The sequence below is a fragment of the Sphaeramia orbicularis genome, chromosome 22, assembly GCF_902148855.1.
Source record: "Sphaeramia orbicularis chromosome 22, fSphaOr1.1, whole genome shotgun sequence".
NCBI lineage: Eukaryota > Metazoa > Chordata > Actinopteri > Kurtiformes > Apogonidae > Sphaeramia > Sphaeramia orbicularis.
The window spans coordinates 34,851,235-34,878,506 of NC_043978.1; the positions used below are offsets into that span (position 1 = coordinate 34,851,235).

A 27,272-nucleotide genomic window follows, 5' to 3' on the forward strand; every position below is an offset into this window, starting at 1 on the left:
CATTTGTTGCCCCACCAGATGCCACAATCTTCTATTTATAGCTTTATTTTGCCTGTATCTGACTAGATAGCTGGATGTAGCTGAAGCATCTCACAAATATCTGCTTGACAAAGAATAACAAACTTTAATACATCAGATTAACATGGTTGTGATGCAGAAAAGAGGATCTATTACTCATGATCAGGCTTTTCTCCCCAGTAACAAAGAATTCAACCTCAAAATGCATAGATAACAAGGCATTAATATAATATTTTGCATGTACCACTGATAGCATTGTTTTTTCTTTTTTTGTGAAAACAGTTGTCCTCTGTCATTCAAGGGGGAATAATAACCTCCTGATGATGTCAGAAAATCTTATTTTACTCTCCTTCCACCTGATGCGTCTGCTTTACCTTATGATGGAATGTAACTAAATGCTACGAATACTCTACTTACAATTTTACGTACTTGCATTTTACATGAGTTTCTCCATTTAATGCACCAATACACTTCAACTCGCCTACATCTCAAGAACAAATATTGTATATATATTTTCTAAGTTTTTCTGACAGCTGGGGTTACTTTCTAGGCATTTCTGGATGTTCATTGATTGATTCCCCAACATAAAACAGTAAAACACTAATAAGGACCATTTTACTACACAGTACCTTCCGCGCAATATATACAACACATATCCAACACTCTAATCACCAGCAATGCCCCATCCACCCCACTACTTATTAAAAAAAACATTTTTATATATAAACAACAGTGACATCATGTATTCAAAATGAATTTTAAAGGATCAAAATCTAGAAAAAATTTTTTAATTGTTGGTAGTATTGAATAGACTTGAAATGCATTAACAGACTTATGTAGAAAAAAAGGACAAAAATATATGTACATGGAGATTTTATGGCAGTTTTTGTGCATATACATTGTTGGTTAGAGGGTCCTTAGAGGATAGTAGATTAGATGGATTCATGAGACGTAATTATTATAATTCTTATTATTTGTTTAGGATTATTCTCACAAATAAGAAACAGTTGTCCTTGACCCTTTTTTTTTTTTTTTAAATAATAATCCGTCAAATTTATTTACTTGTTTATTTATTTATCTATTCTTTTTTTTTTTTAAATATAGCTTATTTGTCATTTGCCAGTTTTACAAAGATGAAGATCTTCAGCAAATAATAACAAACTGTGCAAGGTATGTAAAATTACCAGTTTTAACATAGAACATGAGAATCACATAACTTGCCAGGGGGTGTAGGGGTTTACAAAAAAATGCCAAAATGTTTACAGATGTTCACAGTTCTTGTAGCCTTTTGATTAAGAGAAAACTTAATTGAGTCGATGTACTGTTTGATCTGATTGTGAAAAGCAATAAAAGAAGTTTTTTGATGAGAGAACTTAACACAGCCTAACACAGCGTAACACAGCCTCTTCCTGTACATGGGCTATGTCGCCCTCTAGTGACATATTAAAACGTGATGACGTTTTACCTGCGACACAACTCGCAACAGCCATGCGCCAGTTACAGTGCTGTTGTGGTCGCTTTTGAGATAAGTTAGTCAAGGCTGGATTAATTCATGAAATAATTCCCCAGACTGTTACAGTTTGACTTTTAAAAGTGCAGGGAATGCGGAGAGGGCGGCAGTGACTGGAATAGCGGTACAGCGTGTAGATTTAAACCTCTTCCTCCTTCTCAATCTGTCCGACGGCCGTGTGTGTGACAGAACAGGACTGCCATGTAGTTGAACTAAAAGAATGAGCAGTCAGCACACTCCAACAGATGGGACAGACGACTACACGGTGCAGCAGGAAAATGAACTAGAAGCTCTCGCATCTATCTTTGGAGATGACTTCCAGGATCTGCGGCTCAAGGATCCATGGAAGGTAAAGGGAAATGTTAGCAGAAGCATCTGGTCCAGTGAGCTAATGATGGAGAAAGCTGACATGTTGCATACTTTGGTAAACCCACTAACTGAAGGGTGCTTTTGCTATTTTAGGTTAAAAGACCTCCAGAGGTGCACTTGTGCCTGCGGCCCAACGGGCTAAACAATGGGCAGGAAAGCTACGTAACCGTGGACTTGCAGGTCAAATGCCCACCTACATACCCAGACGTGTGAGTAGTGACCTCTGACCTTTACTGTGTGTTTTCAATGCAGTGCAGGGTTACTCTGACTGACCTGCAGCTCCAAGATAAAGCTAATTTTACTCGGAGGCAAGTGATCGTGGAGCTTTAAAAACTAGATTTGTACAAATAGGATTTTGTTTCCAATCATGTGAACCCATGCAGATGGAATGCAATTATTTTTCTATTAGTTTGTAGTTAGATTAGAATGAGTTAGTCTTTGCTCAGCATCATTATTAAATAAATGATTTAACTGTGCGTGAATTGTTGTTGTATTCTCTGCATCGGCTCACATGATTAGAGGAAAAATAGACTGTGGTTGTCTTCAGACTGCTGGCAAAAAGTGCCAAAATAAGTAGCTATTAGTAGTATCTTTACATTTCTCATAGGTTGATTGGATCAAGTCCCATTTCTGTCAGATCTAGAGATTTTTAGATTGTGATTTTATTTTCAGTGTCCACTATTATCAATTTTCACTAGAATTCAGTTTTGACTTCACATCATCACTCTCAGCTTGGACCTTCCATACACACATACAGAAAGAGCAGCCACACTTTATCCTCTGTTTTCTTAACTGTCCATGTCAGGCACATTTCCCCCCATATCCTTATGCTCATTATCTTCTGTTCATGAATTTTGTGGCTTCCACTGCACAGCAACATAAAGTATAATCCATTTTTTCCTTTATACACAGTGGGCTGTTGGTAACATCTTTGTTACTATTCTTTAGAACTGTTTCAAATTCGCACTGGAGTCTGATATTGGCTACATATTTTTAATATATCATGTGAATTATTTAAAAAAAAGTACTTAATCAACTTGAGTACCAAGGCTTACAGTATGAATATAACCTACATGCAAAACTGGGCTTTCAGAGCATCATGGCAAATGCCCCACATGCCTGTTTGTCCTCCAGACAAATGGATTTATATGATCTGCTCGTCTCATTGTTGTCTTAGGGCCTGGCCAAGCAAAAGTGAACATCAGGGTCAATTTCTTTTTTTCTCCAAAACAATACTTTTGATTACTCAGCATGAAAGACATGTATCTCTAGTTTCAAAAGCTGTGTTTATTTAATTTGTACCTGAATTACAACTGGATATATAAGAAAATATATGAGAATACAGTGTAAATTAAGAACAGTAAAGGTTGTAAAATGAATGTATGCAGCATAAGCTCAGAATTTAAATAGCAATGTGTAAATAAATATGTTCAAAATATATGCCTGTGTCTAGTCTTATATTTCATAATAATCAAACACTATAATGATTTTGAATGTTATTTCTTATTAAAAAACAGCAGAAAGATGTGTATTAAATACAGTAATGAAACATATGTCACCAAAGACCGATAATTTTATCAGTATCTTAATAAAATCTTTTATTATTATGGTGCATCATATTGAACAAACACCTCACTCCGTTAGTTTTTTGGAAGCTCACTCTATTACCATGAATTAATATATTTTAAAACCAAAACACAAATGATACCAGTTTCATTTTTGGAAATAATGTACTCTCATATATTAAGAAAAGTGTGGTATGCTATATATTTGCACTTTCCTTGAGGAGTGGCGCTTTTTGGTGTTTTTTCCAAACCTCAAATAGCTGCTGTATATTTTTCTGTTACTTTGTCAATGATGATAAATTCATGTTTTTATTAAATATTTGGTTATTATTCCTTAATGGCATGTTAAGTACTTGCTTAGACCTACAATTTAAGCTATTATGGTTGCTGCTAAATAACTTTTAAAACCAGATATGGAATGATTAGTATTGCTGCACAGTGCTTTCTCACTCCGTTACTTGCTTGGCCTGGCCCCTTAGTGACTATTTTATATTCATAACATAATATCTTGGGACATTAACAGGCCTCCCAATTTGGAGCTTAAAAATGCCAAAGGTCTCTCCAATGAAACCCTCCAGAACCTACAAAGTGGTATCACCAAGCTGGCAGCAGCACGATGTGGCGAGGTGAGCATGCATAGACACATAACTAACACATGATTGACTTATGAGTGTTTGTGATTTATAACTAGCCTGCTTCTTTACCTGTAGGTGATGATTTACGAGCTAGCTGACTATATCCAAGGATTCTTGAGTGAGCACAACAAGCCGCCATCATGCTCTTTCCATGAAGAGATGTTGAAGAACCAGCAGAGGCAGCAAGAGAAACGAGCCTTGGAGGAGCAGCAGAAGATGGACCAGCAGCGTAAACAGGAGGAGGAGATGGTTAGGAAGAAAACTTACATAATGGATAAGTTTTATTAAGTAGTCATGATTTTTAATGCCTGAAAGGAGGTAGTCTTAGTTAAATATAACCCACCTCTGTATTTGCAGAGGCAACATGATATTGACTGAAGTCTTTTCCATTCTTGTAGGAAAAAGAAATCATGGCCGTAATCCAAAGACGAGAAGAGGAGAAACGGGAAGAAAAGAGAAGAAAAGAAATAGCCAAACAGGTGCCTTATTCACATGGTTTCAATATTTACCCATCACAAGGTGCTTATCCTGTAAAGAATGTAGGCAACAGATGTGTTGTGATTATATATCTGTTCTGTGTTCTTGCTATTCAGGAGCGATTTGAGAGTATGGAGCAGACACATCCTACAACCAGTACTTTTGGGAAGAGTCCACCCAGCCCATGTGGAACTCCTCCTGATCTATCAGAAATCAAGAAAGGCATCGGTAATCGTCGCCGGACTACCTCAAATTCCCGCCACAGGTATGGAGCACATAGGTATAAATACCAGTGGAAATGCCATTGTGTCAAAAGATAAGAAATGTACAAAGTTGTATTTCTTCTACCAGGCGTGACACCATCAGTGAAGACAACCATCGCTCACAAGAGCTTCTTCACTTTAGCAGCAGCACTTTTGGGGAGCTTGGTGTCCACAGAGGGAAAAGCTTGGGTGAGAAGATGTAGACCATCTGGTGCATGAACTTATTCTGTTAAGCTTTTTTTATATGTATTTTCATCTGTTCATGTTTCTTGCAGGTGTAAGTGAGCGGCTTGGCCGTAGTGTGTACTATGGATTTGAAGTTAATTCTGGAGACTTTGCAGTGATCTATGAGTGGTCACTGCGTTGGAACAAAAAGATCGGAAAGTTCTTCACAAGTCAGGAGAAAGGAAAGATCGAGAACTGTAAAAAACAGGCAAGTTGAGAAGATATGTTAACTCATATTAATAGTTGCAGAAATGGTTGAATAACATGCAGTGAAATGTGATTTTCTTGCTCATCTGCTGTGTTCTACTGTAGATCCATGGGGCAGAAAATGAGTTCAACTCCCTCCTCCGTCTGGAGCATCCAAACTTGGTGCACTACACAGCGCTGAGCACCTGTGAGAAAGAGGACTGCCTTGTGATCAACCTTCTGGTGGAACATGTAGCTGGGATCAACTTGAACCAAAATCTAATCAACCACACCCCTGTCCCTTTGGATAAACTCTGCCAGTACACAGCCCAGCTCCTTGCAGCCCTGGACTACCTTCACTCTAACTCAGTTGTTCATAAGCAGCTGGGGGCCTCCAGTGTCCTGGTCGACGCTGAGGGCAATGTCCGACTGACTGATTACAGCTTATCAAAGAGATTCGCAGATATCTGCAAGGAAGATGTTTTTGAACAAGCCCACGTACGGTTCTCAGAGGACACAGCCATGCCAACGAAGACCGGAAAAAAAGGGGACGTGTGGAACCTGGGGCTCATGCTGCTGGCTCTGAGCCAGGGCAAAGAGGTGAAGGAGTATCCAGTGACAGTACCAGCCAGCCTGCCTGCAGATTTCCAGGACTTCCTCCATAAGTATGTATAGATGGTTTACGTTTTATGTTGTTAACATGTCCAAATACATTGAACTGCAAGAACGTTGCCTTATTTATCAAACACTGGTTTTCATTCATTTGAGTTCACTGCCATCATCAGTGTTCACTGACTTGAAAGTAACATGCATTTACTTTTAATTTGTGCTATTCCATCATCTGTGGTGGTGTACAGCATGTGCAGAAGGGTTAAAAAATCTTAACCTTACTGTGTAACTGTAACATAATTTTGATGAAATGAAAAGTAGGAGTCAGTAAGAACATAAATATAATCCCTGACATAAAAGCAAGTGGTCAGATTCTCATACACTGCAGAAATGAATGAATGGATGTTATTGTTAACTTGGAAAAATTCAAAGATTTTTAACACTGCATTTCCCATGAATTATTCTATATAAATGGGTTCAATATAATGTGACTTTTTGATTGTATGTTTTATAGGCTCATTCTGTATTAGTGTGGCTAATTTTATCTCTTAACAGAGATTTTCTAACAAAGTGATAGGTTCTTTTAGACTATGAAAATTTGTATTGCTATTCTGTATGCTTGTTTTGCTTTCAGCACTAACCCACTTTATACTAGTATCATAGACTTGTTTTTTTTCCAGAGATTACAGCACTGTGGACCCATTTGTTACATGTGTCTGGGTTGTAGGTGTGTGTGTTTGAATGATGGGGAACGCTGGACAACTCAGCAGCTCTTGGATCACTCCTTCCTTAAGCCTCCATCACCTAAAAATTCACCACAATACCAAGATGCCAGCCCAGAAGGTGAGAAATACCACTATATGAAATATGTAAACACTATACAACAACAGAATATTGTTACATTATATTGAACTCCTGTATTCATGTCTTTGTCCCTCAATATTGAGTTTGCTTCAATAATTAGTTTAGTTTATTTCAGACAGAGAAATAATACAAAATATGTGGAAGGAAAAAAAACAATACTGTACACAAATAAAAATCAAATAATAGAAAAAAAGAACAACTGTTGTGCCTGAAAGGGAGTAGGAAGAAGCCACTGCTTATCCAGTCGTACCCCCCGATTCCAGTCCTCAGACCGTTAGTGCTTAATCACTTGATATACAACATAAAATTGTGATTATCCATAAACACACCCTACAAACCTGTACACCCATACAATCACATACACATATACATGCACACCAATTTATCTCTACAGCTGTACACCAACACACGTCTGCACATCCCATGTTTATACACACACCATACAATATAACAACCTGACAGTCCAAATAATGACCACACCCTTCCTTGAGCGAAATATTGTGAAAAAAACATTTCTTTCTACATTTTTTTGAATTTTTGAATGTTTGGACACTGCCAACTCATTCCAAAGCTTGACCCCGCACACTGATACACACAAACTTTTCCGAGTGGTCCTGACTGCTGGGACTTTGAAAATCCCACATCCCCTCAAGTTATAGCCCCCCTTTCTATGGGCAAATAGTTTTTGTATGTTGTCTGGTAGTTGATTTTTATTGGCTCTATATAGACGTTGAGCTGTGTAAAAATTTACCAAATCATAGATAATTGCTTCTGTGTGAGACATCTGAGAGTCTCCCAAGAATCCCCCCCCCGGCATAAGTTATTCTGGTTGCAAGATGTCTATCACAGAAATGAGAACAAAATCAAAAGTACCTTAAAGACTATCGGTGAACTCACTGTACAAAAACCTTCATCTTGCAGATTTAGCTGTGGACTTTGCATCATCAGTGATCCCACGGAGCCACATCCTCAATGCTCCCTTCAGCTCTGGGGTGCAGAGGCAGTTTTCTCGCTACTTTAATGAGTTCGAGGAGCTGCAGCTTTTGGGAAAAGGAGCCTTTGGTGCTGTAATTAAGGTAACTGGGGACTTGGATGATACAGGCAACAAATGCCATTATGATTTCCCTGTCTTTTCTGTTCACTATATGTTTTTTTTATGTGGTGGGCATGTGTGTACTTGAAACTTTGTACGTTAAAGGGGTCATATTTTACTAAATCCACTTTTATTAGCCTTTGGTACATTTATTTGTGTATTTGGACCCCAGTAGTTAAAAAAGTTTGAATTTGAACCCTCCAGTTGCTGCAAAGCTAAATTTATATAGATTTTGGCAAAAACCAAGTGGATTTCTACAACCTGTTTTAATTCCTGCTTAATTTGTTTGGTCTGTAACTAGTTAAGTCACGACATTTGCACATATAAGGACAAGACTTCCGATGAACATTTCTCCGAGTATGCTATAATTGTTTGTCAGCAGCAGCGGTTGTAGTCCATACTGAAAATGTGTCCAAACTGTACTCCGACACCAGCTGTACAGTTGGTGTTGGCTGCTGCCTTATCGGTACAGACAGCTGCCTGTCAGCCAGCTGAGCCCATAAAAAAAAAAAAAAAAAAAAAAAAAAAAAAAAAAGGAATATGTGTCCAAACTTTGAGCTGATTACCTAAAATGTTCAGTTGTTTTTTGTATTAATGAACACAAGTGGCTGAATGGGACAGAGCAGCACAGCCAACAACCTGGGGGGGGTGGGGGGGTGGCTCATGTACATTTAAATGGCGAGCACTCAAAACGAGGTTTCTGGCGTCATTACTCAGAAATAGGGTTGAAGATGGACCTGTGGAGTTGAATTAATGAAGAATTCAGACCCAAGCATAGCATTTACAGTTTATGTAGACCACAGGGAAATGTTTTAAAATGCATAATTCCATGTAAAAAAAAAAAAAGCAAAATATCACTCCTTTAAAGGTTTTGCAAGATGTGTGAAAAGTTCAAACAGGCCACTAAGGAGTATTGCTAGTCAAAGTAAGTAAATTTTATTTATAGAGCACTTTTCACAGACAGGGAATCACAAAGTTCTTTACAGTGCAAGACAATTAAAATACAGTTTAAAATACAATTTAAAATGCAATTAAAATACAGTTAAAATGCAATAAATACATTAAATGCAATCGGGTTGTAGCAGCCCTGAGTCAGTTTGGATTTGAAATGTGTTGTGTGTTGTGCATGTGTAGAGCTGCATGAACTGCAGTGGTGGAGAATGCAACAGTGTTGTTTTCCTCAGTTCACATAATCGGGTAGAAATTTAATCACATATTTGAAGGACTTGAAGATTCAATTATCAATAAATTGTACCTCATGCAAGAAATCCCAAATTCTCAAGTTTAGTTGTGTTGTTCCACAGCAATTTATGCAGTGAGCAACTGGCAAGAAGACACTCTACTCCAAAAGTTGCCACTGTTAAACTTCAAACAGCACTGTGAATTCAATTTACAAAGAAACATTTCAACCAGCTTAAATCGCAATCACTCAATATCACTTTGGGCATTTTAATACTAGATGTGAACAGACGAAGTACCTGGTGGCCACTTGAGATCAAACGTAAAGATGAATCTTAACCCTAGGTCTGAATGGTTTCTGTGTTTTTTGCCTCTCCAGGTTCAGAACAAGTTAGATGGTTGCTACTATGCTGTGAAGCGCATCCAGGTCAACCCCGCCAGTAAGCAATTCAGGCGCATCAAAGGAGAGGTGACTCTGCTCTCCCGCCTCAACCATGAAAACATCGTCCGCTACTACAACGCGTGGATCGAGAAGCATGAGACGCCCTCGGTGGGTGTGCTGAGCAACACTGACAGCTCTGAGCCACAAAGCACACCCGACAAGCCTCCGCAGGGCAGACAGCCTCTGCTGCGACTCAATGAGCTCGGCCTTCCCGACGACGTGGAGGATGTCGCACCTCCTCCAGCCCTGTCCAGCTCAGTGGAGTGGTCCACATCCATCGAGAGATCCTCCAGCGCAAAGTGTACTGGACACCATTCGAGTGATGATGAGGATGACGATGATGAGGAAGATGTGTTCGGTGCCTCTTTTTTGTAAGTTTTTTTTTTAGTGGTTTTAATTCCACATGACTTACACATTTATACCTTTGCAACCTGCTCTTACTTCATCAGCTTTGTCTTGCTTTTATTTTCTCACATTTAGACCATCAGATAGTGACTCAAGGAGTGATATCATCTTTGACAATGGCGATGAAAGCATTGATGAGATGTCACAGGTTTGATTATTTACTCCTTTTATTATTGATTTACCTATGTTTTGACAAGAGTTACAAATACTGTTGTGTCCATCTCAGGTTGAGCCAAGCAAAAGGCCTGTTACAGACACAATGGAGAGCACAGACTCGGATCGACCACTGCTCATAGCACATTACTTGTATATTCAGGTATTCCTTAACGTCAAGTTCAATTTTCCCCACTAGAGGTCTCTCAAGCACTGTAATACATGTTGTGTGTGCCCTGCAGATGGAATATTGTGAAAAGAGCACCTTAAGAGACACGATAGACCATGGGCTGCACCAGGACCAGACTCGGTTGTGGAGACTATTCAGGGAAATACTTGATGGCCTGGCTTATATCCATGAGCAGGTGTGTGCGTATGTTTTTTGTGAGGCAGATAACTTCTATTAAGTGGCTCTGCCTGTAGCCAATTTTTGATTTTTTTTTTTTTTTTTTGCAAACCCTTAAATCTACTGGGTTTCTATTGTTTCTATTGATCTAAGTTTTTTGCAGTCAGAGTTCATTTTTATACTTCAGTTTGTATTGCTTTCTTATACTAAAACCACAAAAGTAACACAGATACTAACAAGGCAAACGACCATGTTTTTAATCACCTGTGTTTCTTAATATATCCTCCTCTCAGGGCATGATTCACAGGGACTTGAAGCCTGTCAACATCTTCCTTGACTCACAGGATCATGTAAAGATTGGAGATTTTGGCCTGGCTACAGACCATCCTGCTAATGTGGTATGCATTACTGTCAGCAAATGGTTAACAGCTTCACAAAGTGGTGGATTGTGGAGTTAAGGATTTTATGTAAAACACTCAAACTGCAGTTATTGCTTTCCAAATAATTAATTCAGCATTTGCAGCTATATAAAACCAATAAAATGATATGAACTAATGGAGATGCTGTGTTTGTCTCAGGCTGCAGGTAAATTTGAAGTGGAAGAGAGTGGCTCAGCAGCAATGACCAAACCAGACCCAACAGGTGACCACAGATTGAAAATACTGACACAAAACTGGTCATAGATCACTATATTGTCTGATATTCACACTTTCTGCAACTCTGGCAACTGTAGGTAACATGACTGGGATGGTGGGCACTGCCCTGTATGTGAGTCCAGAGGTTCAAGGAAACACAAAAGCTACCTACAACCAGGTAAGAGTTCAGATTTTAATGTTCTACTTCAGCTCAGAGGTTTGCTGCAATCCATCAGATCTGCTGCTGAGTTTTTGAGTTAATATAAGCCTGTTTTTCGCTTTATTTTGTCTGTGCTTAGAAAGTTGATCTGTTTAGCCTTGGAATCATCCTGTTTGAGATGTCTTACCGCCCAATGACCACAGGAGCTGAGCGCATCTCTGTCCTGAGCCAGCTGCGTGCAGTACGTTGGTCGTTATAGTTGATAGTAATTTAATGCTCTTAAACTGGTTTGTTATGTAACTGCTCTCTTTTCACATTGTAGGAGCCCATTTATTTCCCAGAGGACTTTCATACATATGAACAAGGAACACAGGTGAGAATTACAGTAGCATAGCAATATTCTATAGCGACTTTTTTTCTTTTTTGTTCTGAAGTTCCAGTGGTACAATAGAAAATCAGGTTGTTGTCTCCTATTTGTGTCTGTTACCTCAGAGGAAAGTAATAGAGTGGCTGCTGAACCATGACCCAGCCCTGCGGCCCACTGCACAGGAGCTGCTAAAGAGTGAACTGCTGCCTCCACCCCAGATGGAGGAGTCAGAGCTGCATGAGGTGCTGCAGCACACCATGGCCAATGTCAACGGCAAAGCGTACCGCACCATGGTGGGCCAGCTGTTCGCTCAGAACACCACCCCTGTTATGGATTACACATATGACATAGATCTACACAAGGTATGGCTGCTCTTAGGGCCATCTGTTGGCAAGGGTCAGGTGATATTATGCATATCACAGTGTAGGGCTTACAGTCTAATATATTGTTAAATACAACTAAGTAATGCAATATAGTTGGCTTTTACTTTTAGTAAAATAATGTAAATACTACACCACCAAATTCATAGAATCTGTGTAAAAACTTTATTTTTATTGTGGTGGCATATAATCCACTGAGGAGGGAAGTACCTCTCTTAGTTCTTTCCTTAGTGGATTAGAGCGGTAAGAGAGGTACTTCCCTCCTCAGTGGATTATATGCCACCACATTATGCTGCTTCCTTTCCTTTCTCAGCAACTGCTTGTTTTTGTAAGAATGCAGTCTCATCATTGCTAAAACTCATGTGGCTCAGGGTTTTCACAGATGATAATCTTACGGCTTTGGGCCAAATACTTCCCTTCGCTCCCTTTAGATGTCACTGCAGACAAATGCATGACAGCTCCAGCTCCTCTGTTCCCTCTGTGCTGCCTCCTTTTTCTAGGCTGTAGAACAGGCCAACTGTTTGTACTTAATTGATGTCTCCTGATCCCTAACAGAGGCTGTTTGTTTGGTCTCCCTCCAGGGCAACTTCAGCTTCAACAGCGCCAAATTGCAGCAGTATGTGTATGAAACAATCACCAGGATCTTCAAGAAACACGGTCAGTACGTTACGCCTGTGTATTGTGCGTAACTGTGCGTGTGAATGTGAAACTTTGTTGATTCTCCGCTGCACCCCACTTGGACTTCTGACCCACTGTAAGCCCATTTTAGGAATCCCAACATCTGCTCCAGTGATTGGCGGTTAAACAATAACTGCACTGTTGGGCAGCACAGATTCTGTGCAGGTGCTTGTGTTATTTTTGTGCACACTGCTGATGATGTCCAGCTGTATGTATTTGTTTGTACTCAGTTTGTATCTGCTCACATGCATCACTTCTTTAAGGGTGAAGGTTATGTTATCTTATGCAGATGTTGCTGTTAAATGTGATGTTTATCTTCAGGTGCTGTGCGTCTTCAGACACCACTGTTCCTTCCCAGGAACAGGAAGTTATATGAAGGTAGCGAGTTGGCCTGCTTCATGGACCACAGTGGAATGCTGGTTACACTGCCCTATGACCTCCGGGTGAGTCCAGCACACGCACGCATAACACACAAAGGTGTGCATGACCCTGCTTGCACACAAACTCCAATTATACATCTATTTGTGTAGCACATGCACACAGTGTGAGGCTGCAATCAGCAGCGGCCTTATGATCTCTCTACTTCAGGAAACCCTGCGGTCTAAATGGTTGTTTCCACACTGTGATTGATTGCAGACTAGGATGTACTTCACTGACATTATACTGTGAACTGTTTGCCAAGGTGAGGTAGTCCTCCCTCTTTGAAAGAACAGAGAGGTACTTGGTTGTGTTCATTTGTAGTGCACATAGTGTTGTTTATCATGTACACTCCAGTGATAGGACTGTGTTGCGGTCACTGGCTGTTTTTATTGAGACTGAAAAATGTACATCTAGTATGGTGTGTTAGTTTATCACATTTTTATTTCTAGCTATTCTTATTTTAGCTGACTTGCTTGGTTTGTATTTTATTGACTGAGTTGCTCAGTTATTGTTTTATGTTATTGAATTACCTTTCATTAATTTTATTTTCTATTTGTTTACTTTACCCCACCTTCACCAACTTCACACTACTTAGTGTTTTTGCTTTAAGTAGAGGTTCTTAAAGTAAAATTTGAATTACTTAAAGTGTATCTTATGTCTTACCTCTCTTACCTTAGATGGCATTTTCAAGATTTGTGGCCCGCAACAATATAACACATCTGAAAAGGTACATTTTATTCATAAAACACAGACAGTATTTGTGTACGAGATCCCTGCCTGTATCTTTAACATTTCTGTTGTTTTTTTTTTTGTGTCGTATTTCTTAAGATATAGCATTGAACGTGTGTTCAGACCCAGAAAGCTGGATCGCGCACATCCAAGGGAGCTTCTGGAATGTGCTTTTGACATCATCACACCCGTCACCAACAGCCTGCTCCCCGACGCAGAGACCATCTACACCATCTCTGAAATAGTTCAGGAATTCCCTGCACTTCAGGTTGTACTTTGATTTACTAAAACAACAGTTTGTGCTCTTCTGTCTTCACATTCAGACAGAACAGTTTGATGGCAGGCGGGATGTGTTATTGTTCTTTACTTTTTTACTGATGTCATCATCCCAACCTGTGGTGTTGTTTTTGACATTTTTCCCCTTTGACTTCCTGCTCACATTCCTGACATTCCAAATTATGTGACAGCCTTACAGATTTATAGTCTACTCATTATTTACACAGTCAATCTATTACGCACAGCTCGGTCCACTTCCTTCCCTCCCAGTACAATCCATTTCCTGTCCACACAGCCCTCCATATATGTCTTATGAACCTTGTCAACTCAAAGTTTGGCTTCTAGGTCATCCCACATAGATCCTGTTTCTGATCCTGTCCAGCACTCAGTTCATTGTGTGAAAGCTTTTAAGAATATGTGAGTCAGACAGAATGAGAAGGTCATGGGACACAGCTATCATTATTCACTGAGGCTCATTGTACAGTGGTGCTTATAGTTTTGACTTTAATTGCTGTTGAGGTGGTTAAAGGTGTGTTTTGTGACTGCAGGAAAGGAACTATAACATTTACCTGAACCACACCAGCTTGTTGAAGGCCATCCTGCTCCACAGTGGAGTCCCTGAGGACAAACTGAGCCAGGCTTCCAACGTACTGTGTGATGCCATGGTCAGTGCAGAACACACATGTATCACAGATGTCGTCCACATTGTGTATTTGATACTGATATAATTTGGTATGAACCTGTGTGCGAGTGTTTTTCTTTTCAAATATAGAAGTGTTAAAATGTCTCCCCCAGAGTGAAAAGTTGACCAAACGTGAGGTGGAGGCAAAGTTCTGCAATTTTTCTCTGTCAACCAACAGTGTAAGTGTCTATTGAAACTGTAAAAACAATCCATCTTGCAGCAGCAGCACACTTAAACGCAGTCAGACATATCAGGGTCTCCCCTTCTGTGTTACCTCCAGTTGCAGACTCTGTACAAATACATTGAACAGAAGGGGGATCTGCAGGACTTGGCGCCGCTGCTGACATCGCTCACCAAACAGAAGACTGCGGTCACACAGCTGGCAAAGCAGGGTCTCAAGGACCTGGAGGAGCTCACAATGCTTCTGCGGAGGCTGGGGGTTAAAATGCAGGTGATGTGAATGCCGTTAAACTTATGTAGGGTGCAAATTCTGACTTCCGGGGTAAATTCTGGTAAAGAGTGAGGTACTTTGTACTCGTCCACGGTCAGTTTATTACCTGGTGGTTTGCACACCCACAGTTTAGAGCAGCAGGCAGAAATACAGGCATGGAACTAAAGAAACACTGAGGATCAAGGCAGCAAAAATGGTATTTCACACCTGAAAAGAACTCTACATTAGTTGAAGCGTACTCTATAGTTACAATATTTTTTACCACTTCACCTTTTCGCGTAACAGCTTTTTCCCCACATGGTCCATCACAAACTCCATAGACAAAAAGAGCAGTTTTTCCTTGAAGAACAGGGGAGATGCTGGTCAGTGGCTGCCTCCATTCTTTTGGCCTTTTTGTTATTATGTGTCTCTGGTATTTTGACACATTAGTTGAGATCCAACTAACAAACTGCAGCTTGGAGGTAGTAGCAGACCTGCAGCTGCCATGTTCTGCAAAGTAAAAATGTTGTTATATCCCCAAAACTTGATTTCAGGGATATAACGGTTTTACCCCAACCACTGCCACCGGATGTCCTTCGTGTGAACGCAGTAACTAGGACAGATTTGGTTGGATTTCTTATCCCTTGATAACCAGGATAGGGGACCCCTAGACTAAAAACCCTATCGATTTCAGGTTCCAGTTGAGATAAAATTTGGTTCATATTGATCGTCTTACAAATGTCCATTTTCTCGCTACCATCCAGAGTTCATATGGTGTCATTTTCATTCACTAGGTGGAGTTTTCTGGGGTAAAATTGGTTCTGTGACCATTATTCTGCCACTATCAGGTCGATGTAGCTCAAATAGAGTTCATAATGATTGTCTAACAATTCTCTTTTTTCATTGCCACTACCTTGAATTTTCATGAGTATTTTCATGAGGTGGTGTGTTTTTTCCAAATGCTTGGGGGAGCAGAGGATTGGGGGCGATTTCGGGGATATACCCTTGCTGCCCCCGACAGCATAAGCCTCGTTTCTGTTAAAGCAATCTATTAGATTTGAAAGCACCACAGGGTATCTGCTACCCATTAGGAAGGGATAAGAGCAAGGTAAAGCAGTGAACATGTTCTAATAGAATACATTTAAGGTGATGTTGAATTTTGTAGCTGTAGGCCAGTAATCTTCTCAAAGCTCTGTATGTGCTGCCCACTATCTACTTTAGATGATGGACTGGCTATGGATAAATAGCTCATACAACCCCACCTCTAATAGTCCAAACAGAACATTTACTGGGTTTAAAGAGTGTGTGTGTGTGTGTTTTTGTTTCGTCTTTTTTTATTGTAAATCTCTTTCCTCTGTAGGTTGTGATCAACTTAGGCTTAGTATACAAGGTTCAACACCACTCTGGGGTCATCTTCCAGTTTGTAGCGTTCATCAGAAAACGGAAACGAACTGTACCAGACATAGTGGCAGCTGGAGGACGCTATGACCATTTGGTAGGTTTTACTCTAAATTATCAGTCCTCCACTCTCCACGTATTAAAACCAAAACATAAACTAGATCTTTAAAAATACATCCACGTACTTTTTCCTATTCATACATGGGAGCTGTAGTGTGTTTCATTAGTTTTGCGGTTTTTCAGTCTAGATCCTATGATTATGTGGTTTGATTCTGTGCCGTAGATCCTGGAGTTTCGAGGGCCAGCTTCCACAGCCCCAGTCACTGCTGCTGTCGGGGCCAGTGTGGCTCTGGACAAAGTCTGTGCTGCTTTGGCCAGCATGGAGGAACCAGTGAGAGAAACAGACATACGCACATACACAGGATCTGGCATTCCTAATTATTGTAATGAAGGAGCAGCAGACAGATGTTTCATATTTAATGATGCCTTATTTCAGCAGCCGGCCACCACACAGCTACTTTTAGCAACATGTTAATAACTATGATCACAGTGTGTCTTGACGCCATGAGGTTATTTTTGGAGGTGCGTCATTTTCTGTATTTTAAGATTCTGAATTGATTTGAAATGATGTGCCCAGGAAACTTCATGTAGTTCTACATACAGAGAACAACACTGAAATGACATTGTACACAAGCCCTTTATCAAAGGTCATCGCATCACAAAATGTTTCTTTAATTCCTGTTGCCTAATGAAACATTATAATGATCTCTGGTGTTTTTGTATCAGCCATCAGTGAGTTCCTGTGATGCACTAGTGGTCCCAGTGGGTCATTCCTCAATGTCTAGAGCCATCAGTGTTGTCCAGAAGCTTTGGAGCACGGGTGTCTCTGCAGACATCACCTATGATGTGTCACAGGTTAGTGACTTTAATAGGCAGGTCTGTAACAATACGGTGAAGCAGTCGATTACACTCATTATGTAAATATGTCAGTTTGTGTGGGATGTATCTGTAGTTTACACTGTTTACCTTCATTCCCCAATGATGTTGGATTGCGCTATTGGGCATGCTGAAATTAAGACTTTCTAATGATATTGAGTTCATATATTTAATTAACTACATTTAAGTGATCTAATCAAAAATTATTGATGGCTTTCATTTTTCAGTATGAACTCATGATACTGCAACAATAATACAAGAAAACCTACTGGAGAAAAAATCCTAGTCTTTAATTAAATAGAGGCTAGTGTTAATGATAAATGTGTGAACAGCAGTTGGAAACAATAAGGACAGAAGTTATGATCCTTTATTGCTACTTTTACAAGGATTAATCAACTAATCAGAAACTAATCTATAGTAATCATTAGTTACTGCCATAGACATGCAGTGATTGTCTAATGGTTTTTGTCTAAAGGGCTTGTATTTATAATGCCATTATTTTGACTAAATCCTAGGTTTATCAGGCATTTTCTGTTCAAAGTATTTCTCCAAAGCAGAGTTCAAGAGAAGATCATGTTAAAAAGGTCTAAAACACAGTACAATAACAATGCAAAAATATAAAAAAGAACCTCAAGTCAAAAGCATAAAGGCCGAAGCCTAAATATATCTCTCCTAGAGGAACCACTTCTCAGTATTGTAAGTCACTCCCTTTCTGTTGTTTCTGGACCTGTGAAACAAGAAATGTCAGATAGAACAGCACTGCCCATGGAGTGGTAGTTACATCACTTCTCCTACAGAGGGCAACACCTAACGCCTGCTCTTCCCCCTCCCATGAGACGAAAACGTGAAATTAACAGAAGTAGTAAACATCCCAGAGAATGAGCTGTGCTCTGTGGCTGCAGTTCAAAGTGACTAACTGACTTCATTGGAACAATACAAAGTCTCTTCTGCAGTAGTTGAGTCACTCGTGTATAGTATTTCTTAAACAAACTTTCCAAAAACTTTTTGAGTGACTAAACTTGTGAGGTTTGAAAACATCCAAATTATTTATCATCAGGCCCACAACCCCTGATGCCAGGCCTTGGTCACATTCTTCATGTTTATGTGACAAACTGATTTCACCCCTGTGTTTGTGCGTTCCTGACCCCCACCCCACACACACACACACACACACACACACACACACACACACACACACACACACACACACACACCTGGCACCATTGCTTGTGGTTTTTGTTTTTTCTTCCTTGCTGTTTATAACCTATTGTTGCGTTAACTTTCCACTTCTGTACTGGATGAGTGTTTGCTTTAATGGTCCTCATTGTCTTTTGTACGAACACAGGACGTAAGTGGCTGGCCACCTTTAGCCCTTAAAAGCAAGAAAGGATGAATTTGGCTGCAAACATGGGGCATTTCACTCCAAATATTCACCAGGGTTGCTTACTTCTGTCACTTAATGTATTTGTTTGATTTTGTTTGTTTTTTTGTTTTTTTTTTGGGGGGGGGCGTATATGCACAGAGACCAGTTTTCAAAAGGTGAGAACACCATTTCCATTTTCAGACCCTCTCACCCATTACTTCGCCTCACTAGTCTTTTTTAACACCTTTCACATGCTGGCATCTTAACAGACTGATTCTGCAGCTTTAATTCATCCTCAAGAGACGTTTCCACTCTTTTAGCTTTTATTAGCCAAATATGGAAAACCTCTTCCACATGCGGTCAGCTCAGGCATATGGCCCCGAGCTGCCCATCTGCCTCCAGGCAACCCCTTACCTTTGACTTAATTTGTTCTGTCAATGAGAAAGTTGTGAGAGAAGTTTTAGGCTTAAATGAGGTGGCATGCACACATACACTTGTGATACACTGCAGGGTTTGTTCCATGCTAACACTTTCTCATATAAAACAGGAGCCAGATAAAACTCTGTGTCAACTTAATCTATTCTCATCAACTTCAGTCAAAGTAACTGCAAATGCAGACTACTTGAGTATACACTATCGTTATTGAATTCATTACCTCGAAACTCATTGCTTTTGCTTGTAAGCCCCTGCACAGTGCGTACTATTCTTGTTCCAAGCAAAACTCTACCTAACCTAACTGCTGCTACAGAAGAATTTCTGAGGGCAAGAGTCCAGTGTTGCTCTAGAAAGGGCTCTTTTTAAAATGTTCCTCTGCTAAGCTGAATGGTATTTCAGCCATGCATTAACCTATGCTCTCAGCGTTTGCATTGGTCACAGCACGAAATTGGCTTTAATTAGAAAAACCCTGCATTGTTGTCTAAATTGACATGATTGTCTTAGTGAGTAATGTACACAAACTCTCTGTGCAACTTGCCTGAGGGCTCAAGCTCCCAGCAGTTTTTAGAGAACCAGCAGGGTTAAAGTTATCATCAGTCCAGTGCACCAGATTTCCTGAAGTAAATAGTTGACATTAACTTTAAACGGACCTACTGAGAGTGTTTCTGAGTAATTTGGCTTTTTATTTTGTTGTGTGTTCAGTCTCAGGAGACGTTATTGGATCACTGCAGGCTGGCTGGCATCACCTGCGTGGCTCTGGTCTCTGACAAAGAGGGCAACTATGTGAAGGTAAACCAGTTGTACAGTCCAGTTTTTTTTTTAACTCTGTCAAAAAATCCATTGATATCTGTAATTGATCTGTGGTCTGATGTCTCTATATTTTTACAATACACCGCTGCTGTGTACTGTTTTTATTAAAGAAAACATCTGTTACTGTGAACAAGTTTTATGTGTGTTGCAGTGCAGATTATACTGCTTTCCAAACTGTTTTGTGTAAGAGAGAATTATGAGTAAGCTGTATACAGCAGCACATGTAAAAGTAATTTCTTTGTTCAGGTCAAATCCTTTGAGAAGGACAGACAGTCTGAGAAAAGGATTCCTGAAACTGACCTGGTGGACCACATTATTCAGAAATGTCGGACCAAATTCTTTGACGAACGAAACATCAGGTAAAAACATTTTGGTGTTTCTCAGATGTCTGTGATGCCTTTAAAAGGGTTGTTCTTATAAAAGTTGTTCTTATGCCCCTCCAGAGAAATCTCTGAAGGCATGTCTCTTCCAAATCCCAAGGGATCACTGCTGAACACGTCAGGTACTGTGTTTGGCACTGTCTGATCTACACCTTACTCATTACTTTACAGTCAGCTTTTATGTATGCCTTATACTGTATCTTTTCACCCTTGAAGCCTTACTGGAGCTTTAGACAGTTGTATTTCTGTTTCCCTGCAGCTGTGGTTTGACTCCACCTAAGTGCTGCATACAGAATCTGTGATGAATGTGGGATCTCAGTGTGACTGATCCAACTGTTTCATTTGCACTTGTGGTATTTAACTGATTTGTTATCCTGAGTGACGTCCAATCACCATAATGGAAACTTAAGTGTTAAGTTTCACACCACTACTGGTGCACACAGGGGTAGCCAACAAACTGTTCTAATTAAACTCCGTAAGTCTTACCGAATGTTCTGGAATTGTAAAAAGAGAACTCTTTTTTTTTTTTTTTTTTTTGTTCTGCAGGATCATCAGAGCAGCATGGGGGTAGTAGTACCATGAACATGAATGTGAATGTCATCAGCCCAGAAAAGGTGTCTGCCAGTGCCAGGCGGCGCTATGAGACTCAGGTCAGTTTGTAACTTTCATTAATACGTCATGTCATTTCCAGAGTGAACAAACGAAACCAAAGCGTAACAGTAAATATCAGTCATTTGTCTATATTTTATCAGTTCTCGCAGCTGTTCATGTTCATATATTTTGTTGCAAAGATCACTGTGAATTGGATGTGTATTTGAATAACGTCTTATATTTGCAGAGATTCCGTTTTCTAGCAGATCATTTCACTATGTTCTCTCATTTTTCACTGAGCTCATGGTGCCTTTAACTGTAGGCGAGACCGACAGTTTGCTTATAAAACAATTATATGAGAAAATTACTTTTTTTTTTTCCCTCTGCTTTTTCATTTTGATCATGGGAACAATTATTATTTCTTCCACTCTGCTCTCATTTCTTTCACTCTTTCTTCTTCTTTCCCAGATCCAAACCAGATTGCAGAATCTCGGTAGCAATTTGCAGAACAAGAGCAATGACATTGAGGTTCTGGCAGTAAGTCATTTGTTTGTTTACCCCTTTATCCCTCTCAATCCCCACCGCCCTTTTTTTCAGCTCTCCCACCTTATCTGTTGAATTCATGTGTGAAATCAGAGTGAGGAAAGGCCTTTTGATAGCTAAAACAGCAAACATCACTGGGAGCAGCCCTTTTATAGTTATTTGCCTTGCGCTAAAATCCCCTGCTGGAGGTAAGATGGCTGCGAATCCTTTCCAGTCGCTACAGAACAATGAACACTAAACAGAAGGCAGCCAGCGTGACATTCGGGAGATCTAAATGACTGCCATATTGAGTTTATTTGTGGCTGCCCTGTAGATTTATGGCCTGATATTCTCAAAGTAAATCAGCCCTGCTTGTCTTATTTACCATGTCGCTGCATATTCTAAATACATTTGTCACTCCTGATGGGCTCTGGGTTGCATCTGTGAACCAACAGTAAATGCAACTTATTGAAACACAACAGACATAATCACCTTGATTTCAGTAAGCAGTTCCACAGGCCCGGTCTGTGTTATTGTGCATGACTGCATATCCACAGTCTGACCGATGATAACCCTAGAGAGCCGTCGCCATTGTCCTGTAAAAGGGATTTCAAGGGCTTTCTGGCTTGGAAAACCTCATGCAGGTGGAAATGGAAGTATTTTTGTGATAGCCCCAATTATTAAACTGTATAAAGAATGGTACACAGTACTGAAAGAAGTATTCAGATCATTTACTTGAGTGAAAATACTGTGGAAACGCCACTACCAGTGTACCACAAAATGTAATTCAAGTATGAAAATTTAAAGTAGTCACTGTGCAAAATAGTTTTCTGTTTTATATACTGTTTCTGAGGTTATTTTATGCCTGAAGTAATGTGTAATTTGCATTTTTGTACTGTACATGTTCAATGTTGGACTTATTTGCTCTAAATTCTGTACTTGTTGTGTCAGGTTTCATTAACACATCATATTTGTTAAGCGTTAAAGACCCAGAACTACTTTTGTGTTGAATTTTTCACAACAATGAACCTTTCCCAAGTAATTTATCGTCATTTGTTATATTATCTACATTTTGCATTTTTATGTGAAATCTGGTATTTTTTCTGCACTGCAAAAATCAAAATCTTACCAAATGTATTTTTCTCATTTCTAGTCAGAATATCTCATCACACTTAAAATAAGACAATCACCTAAAGAGTAACTTTTCGGTGAGATATAAGAACTTACTTTTAGACAATAGATCTTGAAAATCTTATTTCAAGAAACTAACCAAGATACTTTTCACTGGTTCCATTGGCAGATTTTTTTGCTTAATTCAAGATTTTTTTTTACTTAATTCAAGCAAAAAATCTGCTTAATTTTCAGTGTGATGAGATATTATGACTAGAAATGAGAAAAATTCACTTGGCAAGATTTAGATTTTTTTCTAGTGTGTATTTAATTCACTGACCATGCAGATGTTCATAAAAGTTCAGAATAAATTTAAAGGTTTTTACATCAACAACATTACATAACAATGCAACCACTTTCATTTGTCAACCTACATGGGTTTATTGGGGAATAATTTTGCAGAAAATGGTGGTGTTTCCACATTCACCATGGGGCCTCAGGAAATCCAGTTGTGTCATATATGGTGTCAGTGAAAAGCTGTTAATCTGCATTTTACCTGAATTATTTAAATGTACTGACAGTATTAGTGGATTGGTTAGTTAATAACATTTTAAATCAGTAGATTATTTTGTTGGCCAGCAGCTATTTAGATCTTTGAGAGTTAAGATCGTCATTGTTCATGCATTGGGCATCATTTGTAGATTTTTACATTTAAAGTCATCATATTTGGTGATAAATGGTTTTCACTGGGTATGCCGACTATGTAAATGCAAATGTAATGGAGATGAGACGTTGTGAAGTACAAGTATATAGTTGCATAAAATGGAAATACTCAGTCACTGCTGTATTTGAAAACAGTAGCTCAGCAAAGTTCTGACGTCCCCTCATATTGGTACAGATATTGTGGGCGATATTTTGGGGACTATCAGTAATGCAGTGTTTGTTGTTTCAGTTTTACGAATTGTTGCAGTCTAAGATAGGACTCTGTTGTGTTTCGTATAACCCTTCTTGATTTTCATCCCACAGGTGGACCTGCAGAGGGAAACGCTGGTCAACTTCCTGTCTCTGGAGGTCAGTCCCAAGTGGGCTTCATCAAGAACACTCCAGAGTTAATAAAATGCTTCCACCCTAATGAATAGTGGGAGGGACGAGGGAAGTGGAAAGAACTGCCACTACAGTTCCAGATTTTAGACAGGAAGAGGGGATCCCGTCTCCTTCCTTACAGTCCTGTCTGATGAGGGGTGGAGTGAGGGAACACCCCGGCCTTTTTCCACAGCCAGGGAAACCTACTTAAGACTCTCAACTCCTTTCAACAAGGCTCACATATGCAGACAGAAACAGTACAGTTAACAAAACGAACACTTAGGAGGTGTTAGTATCACATTCCAAACTCCTGACCAAGAGTGTTCTCATAAAAATCTCTGACTTCCCTTCAGTGGAGGTTAAAAAAGACTTAATTATATTGTGCTAAGGAACATGAGGAAAGATGAAAAATGTCATTAACACCACTATTATACACGTCTACTTTGTAAATGAACTGGCCACCTACACAGGCAGCACATGTGTCAAAAAAGAGGGTGAAAAAAAGAAGAAAAAACAGAAACACATTTAGTGTATAAATCGCATGACAATACACAGTGGGTATAGCCAGCCGAGCAGGAAAGGCCTGTTTTAAATATGGCAAATTACCCCGAGTCACACAAGGAACCAACAAAATCTATAAACTCACTGTAACTTTGTAGCCTCACTGGCCTGCTACATTTGACATGCGAAAATATACTCCACGGCTGCACATGAAAACCCCCATTCATTGCTCCTGTAGTCTGTTAAGGAAGTCGAAGGCAGCGACAACTTGTGAGGTAGCTTTTGTTAGTCTTCATCGTTTTTGACCCAGTGGAGCTAAACTGTAAGAGACTTTTGTTTCTTTTGCCCGTCGCTCATGTCCACTCTTTGTTTAACCCCACTTCTTTCTTTTTCTCCCCAGTTTGAGAGCGAAGATCAGTTCAACAGCAGCGTGAAGACTCTGTTGTCTCGTCTCCCGAAGCAGCGCTACCTGAAGTCCATCTGCGAAGAGATCCACCATTTCAAAATCGTTAAAAAGTATGCGATTTGCTTCTTTTTGCATTTTAGCTTCTCAGTCGTTGAAAGAGTTTAGGGAATGGAAGAAATAAGTCATTTGAAATTTGCTTTTCTTATGCAGACCCTCATCTTTATTGTAACTTCCCCCTCCCCCCTCTTTGCAAGTGAAAAAATGACAGGAACTTAATACTGTACAGACATTTTCCCCACAAACAGTTGAGATGTTTTGTCTCAGTAGGAGCTCTCATGGAAGATGAGCCATGGACCCCCACAGTCTCGCCTCTACTCAGACCCACATGTTTCCATCCCCTACCAGCTTGTTATTTTTATGAAAATGAAACCTGAAGCAAACAGTGGAATACATTAAAGACTACTTTTAAAAGGCTAAAAAGGCCGACTTCCTTTTATGGGCAGCTGCCACTCCAAAGCACCCACTGAGTCTGTACACTCCAGGTGTAACAGTGACAGTCAGCCCATCAAAGGGAGCTGTTAGACGGATAACTACTGGCTTGCAAAACATCAAATCCTCAGCTGATCCCATTTCCTGAGGTGAAACCTGGAGAAGGATTTGCCTTGTTTGGTCTTCTGATGTCTGGCTCTTAACACCCAAGCTGATTGACATCGAGATTGCAGCACAGGATGGTGGGGAGGGGGGTTAACTTCATCCATTACTGTGGTCGAGGATGGTTGATATTCCCAACCTCCCAAAGCAGAACTCTTTTTCAAAGCAGAGGCTAAATCCTCTGTGTTTGAGCTTCTCGTGTTGTGACGCTAGTGAATGCCCATAGAGAGTAGCCCTGTGAGGGATTCGGTGGATTTTCTCTCTCATGAATGAGATGGTAACAAAAAAAAAAATCAAAGCCACTTTTCTTGGCTTCCCGTCTGCCTCGCCAGAGCAGTTGGTTTTAATTTCCTGTCTCTGCTGTGTGTTTGATTTGCCATTTAGGGGAAGAAAGTTATTGCTGATAAATGAGCGTCAGAGGCAACAATGGATATATTCAGCAAGAGTTTAGTTGTTTTTATCAAATGTGCGACGGTGGGAAGTGAGGGGGAGTGGGCTAAAAGTCCAGTATTCACCTAGCTGCAGCAGAAACACAACCTAAACTTATCCCGACAGCCTTGCAGTTATTAACCCATAAAGACCCAAACATCCATCACCAATCAAAAGCATTTACTGATCTAAACTGTTAAACTCCTGTTGATGCACTAATCCTAATAATCCATGTAAATAATTGGTGTAAAATACAGTTTGTCGTCTTTTCATGGTCATCAGATATGACCCATTTGGACGTTCAGAGGCTCCATAGTTACCGTGGAAACATCTTCTACAACACTGATTCACCAGTCAAACCCGTGGAGTTGGATTAATGACAGTGGATGGAAATATTTGGTTTATGTTCAGTTAATGATAGATTTACCTGAAAAACTCACCTTTTCTTCAGTTTTCTCTGTTTTTGATACAATAACCCTCAACTTTAATCTGAGCTTTTATGAACATTTACATGATCAGTAAATTAAATATAAGAAAATGCCTGATTTATATTGATAAAATGCAAAATACAGAGGATAATATAATAAATGGTGATAAATCACTTAGATATAGAGAAAATTTCATTTGGGAACTGGCACAAAAGTAGCACTGGGTCTTTATGGGTTAAGGAATTCTTTAAGCAACACCATCACAGACAAAACCATTGGTGTTTTCTGCTCATGTTCATCTATGTTAAACAAGCAGGTGCAGATGTTTTGTCCTGGGCTCCCTTTCTTAATAAACTGCAGTCTTCGTTCCTGGAAACTCTCTCGGCTAAATTTCGTCATCATTATCCTGATGTTGAAGTTCCATTTAGTCCTCCGGGATGTTTTTGTTTTTAATTTTCTGTTTTTGTCCTCTTGCAGGGTGGCTGTGGTGGTCTTATACAGCTACAAAGACGACTACTACAAGATCCTGCTATGAAACCCAAGGTGTTTTCCTGGTCAGGGAGGCGTCACATGTTGCTTCAGCGTGGCAGAAAACATTTCAAGCCTTGTGCTCAACGGAATCTCCTTCAGAATTGACTGTTAAATACCCTTTTTTCCACTTGCAAAGCCTGAGCCCCAAAGACATGTGATTTTCCTTTTTACCAAGCTGAACGGCGATTCAGTTGTTAGACCCAAACTCCAAGATTTTCAGTGTTTGTGGACCTCCTGAGATACAAGTAGACACAGTTTACTGGACGTTTTTTGCCTTAATAGAACTTAAACGAGAAAGGGCTTTTTACTGAAAATAACGAGTTATAAACATGCCGATTTTAGATTTATCAGTCATTGTTCAGATAGTACAAATAAAATAACGTTTCCCATGTGCTGTGAACTGGTGTTTTTATGAGTGTTTTCAAAAGCAGAGCCCACTGAAACATGAGCAAGATCCTGACAATTATATGATGAAATGCGACTACATAAACCTAGTGATTATCTTAATTCTAATTGGGGAAAAAAAGTTGGACTGTCTGGAAAGTTTAAGAAATTTTCCTATAGCAAGGCTGCTGTGTGAACTAGTTCATGTTTCCAAGGCC

At 39.7% G+C, this 27,272-nt stretch overlaps 1 protein-coding gene across 1 annotated transcript; it reads left to right on the forward strand.

Annotated features, from left to right (window-relative positions):
- The first annotated feature begins 1,500 nt into the window (after positions 1 to 1,500).
- On the forward strand, positions 1,501 to 27,070 carry eif2ak4 (eukaryotic translation initiation factor 2 alpha kinase 4). The gene is made up of 39 exons (XM_030126591.1): positions 1,501 to 1,877; positions 1,991 to 2,106; positions 3,986 to 4,088; positions 4,173 to 4,346; positions 4,496 to 4,576; positions 4,691 to 4,839; positions 4,926 to 5,026; positions 5,113 to 5,270; positions 5,375 to 5,913; positions 6,585 to 6,700; positions 7,643 to 7,797; positions 9,373 to 9,806; positions 9,916 to 9,988; positions 10,067 to 10,156; positions 10,236 to 10,358; positions 10,633 to 10,737; positions 10,918 to 10,981; positions 11,073 to 11,152; positions 11,274 to 11,375; positions 11,457 to 11,507; positions 11,627 to 11,863; positions 12,463 to 12,538; positions 12,881 to 13,002; positions 13,657 to 13,706; positions 13,808 to 13,976; positions 14,533 to 14,649; positions 14,780 to 14,845; positions 14,947 to 15,117; positions 16,457 to 16,591; positions 16,778 to 16,885; positions 17,281 to 17,409; positions 19,931 to 20,017; positions 20,285 to 20,397; positions 20,482 to 20,540; positions 20,965 to 21,068; positions 21,478 to 21,546; positions 23,668 to 23,712; positions 24,626 to 24,741; positions 26,617 to 27,070. The coding sequence occupies exons 1-39, from the start codon at positions 1,749 to 1,751 to the stop codon at positions 26,672 to 26,674; spliced, it is 4,974 nt and encodes a 1,657-aa protein (XP_029982451.1). The 5' UTR covers positions 1,501 to 1,748; the 3' UTR covers positions 26,675 to 27,070.
- Positions 27,071 to 27,272: the final 202 nt, after the last annotated feature.